Consider the following 2476-nt stretch of genomic DNA (forward strand, 5'->3'; position numbering starts at 1 on the left):
GCACAAGCACGCCACAGACAGTCGAGAAGGGAGAGACAGCAAGGACAGCCTTCACCGCCAACCTCCCTCGCCCCCCCTCCCGCACGCCCAGGCCCGGCGGAGCAGCTTACGTCGAGACTTACCTGCAGCAGCCAAAGAAGGTCGAGCCGGCGCCAGTCACCGCCAGTCACACGGTCGCCGCGCCGACGCCAGTGGCAATCTTCCCGCCGCTGCCGCTGATGCCAGAAGTGCCATTCGCGCTCGCACCGACCGACGCCAAGACGCCCTCTTCCAAGCCACCGGCCTCCCGCTCCGACGGCACCGAGCGGCAGCGAAAAAAGAAACGCGCGGCCGCACGCGCGGCGGTTCGCTTCCTAGGCCTCGCGCTCCGACGGCAGCCCTCTCCCGCGGCCGACGCCGTCGCCCGCAGCGCCGCCCGTGCCGCCCCACCGCCCGCTCGGCGCTGCACTCGCTAACGGCGCGCCGCCGCCGCTCAGCTGCAGCGGCGCCGTCGCGCGGCCCGGTGCGCGCTCGCTAGTAGCGCACGGCTTGCACCCCCCGCCACGCCGCCACTCTCGCCCTCGCCTCCAGCCACCCCGCCGCTGCCGCCCGTTGCCGTCGACGCCGCCACCGCCGCCGCCGCCCTCACCGCCGCCGCCGCCCTCACCGCCGCCACCCTCACCGCCGCCGCCCTTCCTCGCCGCCGCCCTCCCTCGCCGCCCTCACCGCCGCCACCCTCACCGCCGCCTCCCTCACGGGAGCCCTTTTGGAGGGCATCACAGCTCCGACCCAGCCTCCCTCCTGCGCCAGGCCTGCCTCCCGGGGCGTGCAGCCTTCCCCCGCTGCTGCCGGGCCAGCGGCCGCCGCAAGGCAGCCACCGGCTAGAAGCCGAGATATAGCCGAGATATAGCCGAGATATAGCCGAGATATGGCGAGATATGGCGAGATATGGGGGAGATATGGCGAGACATGGGGGAGAGATGGCGAGGCATGGCGAGGCAGGGCGAGATATGGCGAGATATGGCGAGATATGGCGAGATATGGTCGGTGAATTCAATCTCGCACTCGAGACGACGTGACCCCAGCTGCTTTCCGCTGCGTTCCGCGGGCCCCGTTGCGCCCTCGGCCCTCGCACCCCCGCGGTGCTTGATGAACGAATGACTGGTAGCTGACTCGCTAGGGGCACCCTCCCGCACCACCCGCCGCAGCAGCCGCTATTGCGCACACTGCGGACACCACCGCAGTCAGGGAGGGGAGGGAGAAGTGTGGGAGAGAAGTGAGAGAGCGTATGCAGCGCGTATGCAGCGCGTTGGTATCTCCCCGTATCTCCCCCGCATCTCCCCGTATCTCCCTAGTCACGCATGCTAGCAGCACTGCACAGGTTCTGTAGCACACCCGGGGTAGCTACAGTGTAGCACACCCAGCAAGAGTAGCACACCCAGAGGAGGCGAGGCGGGAGTATGCTCAATAGCAGCTACCCGCTCCACACTGCACACCGCCGCCTCCTCCCGCCCCGCCGCCTCTGCGTGTGGCACCACACCGGTGCTCCGTACTGTAGGAGTCCTCGGCGCAGGGACTCCAACCGGGCCCGGCGGAAGGCCTCTCCTACCAGGCCAGCGCCCGCCGGGGCAGCTCCCCCTCCTCCCGGGCCAGCGGCTGCCGGGCCAGGCGCCGCTGCCGGGCCAGACGACACCCCTGCAGGGGAAGACCGCACCTCTCCCAGGCCAGCGGGTGCCCAGCCAATCTCCGGCTGCTGCGGCCGGCGCGGCGGCGCAGACTCCCCCCCCGAGGCCGCCGGCGGCGACGTCGGCGGCCGCGTCGTTGGGCAGCACCGCGCCGCCGATGCCGCCGCCCGTCTCTGCGGCCGGTGCAGCTGCCGGCGCGATCGCCGGCGCGGCGGCGGGGGCGGCGGGGGGGACGGCGGCGGCGGCTGCGGCGGCCGCGCCAGCACCGGCGGCGGCTGCGCCGCCGGCGGGGGCGGGGGCGACGGGAGCGACGACGGCGTCCGGGGCGACTGGAGCGGCGGCGGGGACGGCGGCGTCGGCGGCGACGAGTCGATGTGGCGGCGGTGCTTCTTCGACATCGAGGTCGTCCTGCCCTGGAGGAGCGACGACTGGCGGCGGAGTCGGTGGCGGAGGGGCGGGCGAGGCGGCGGTGCGGGGCAGTCCCGGCGCCAGTGCGAAGAACATCCTCGACACGCCGACTATTGGGTGCCCGGCTCCAGAGAGACGTTTCCGAGGCCCTTCCGAGACCCTTCCGAGGCCCTTCCGAGGCCGTTCATGCGCCCATCCGAGGCCCTTCCGAGAAACGTCGGAGAAGACGACACACACACATTGCACACAAGAGGCATGGCACAACCACGACACACGCCTTCGCTGACCTTCTGGCACGTCCGCGACAGGCCCCTCGCAGACGCTCTCGGCGACGATTTGTTTGCAATCGACGGCGGCGGCGGCGACAGCGGCGGCGGCGGCGGCGGCGGCGGCGGCGGCGGCGC

At 72.2% G+C, this 2476-nt stretch overlaps 1 protein-coding gene across 1 annotated transcript in view; it reads left to right on the forward strand.

The window, feature by feature from the left end:
• Positions 1 to 2476, forward strand: part of EMIHUDRAFT_238542 (hypothetical protein) — a gene marked incomplete at both ends in the record, with an annotated part of 4862 nt that overhangs the window by 1262 nt on the left and 1124 nt on the right. The window contains one exon of the mRNA XM_005776779.1: positions 106 to 344. Coding sequence (XP_005776836.1) covers positions 106 to 344 — 239 coding nt within the window. The remainder of the gene's footprint in view (positions 1 to 105; positions 345 to 2476) is intronic.

The sequence above is a fragment of the Emiliania huxleyi genome (genome assembly GCF_000372725.1).
Source record: "Emiliania huxleyi CCMP1516 unplaced genomic scaffold EMIHUscaffold_272, whole genome shotgun sequence".
Lineage (NCBI taxonomy): Eukaryota > Haptophyta > Isochrysidales > Noelaerhabdaceae > Emiliania > Emiliania huxleyi.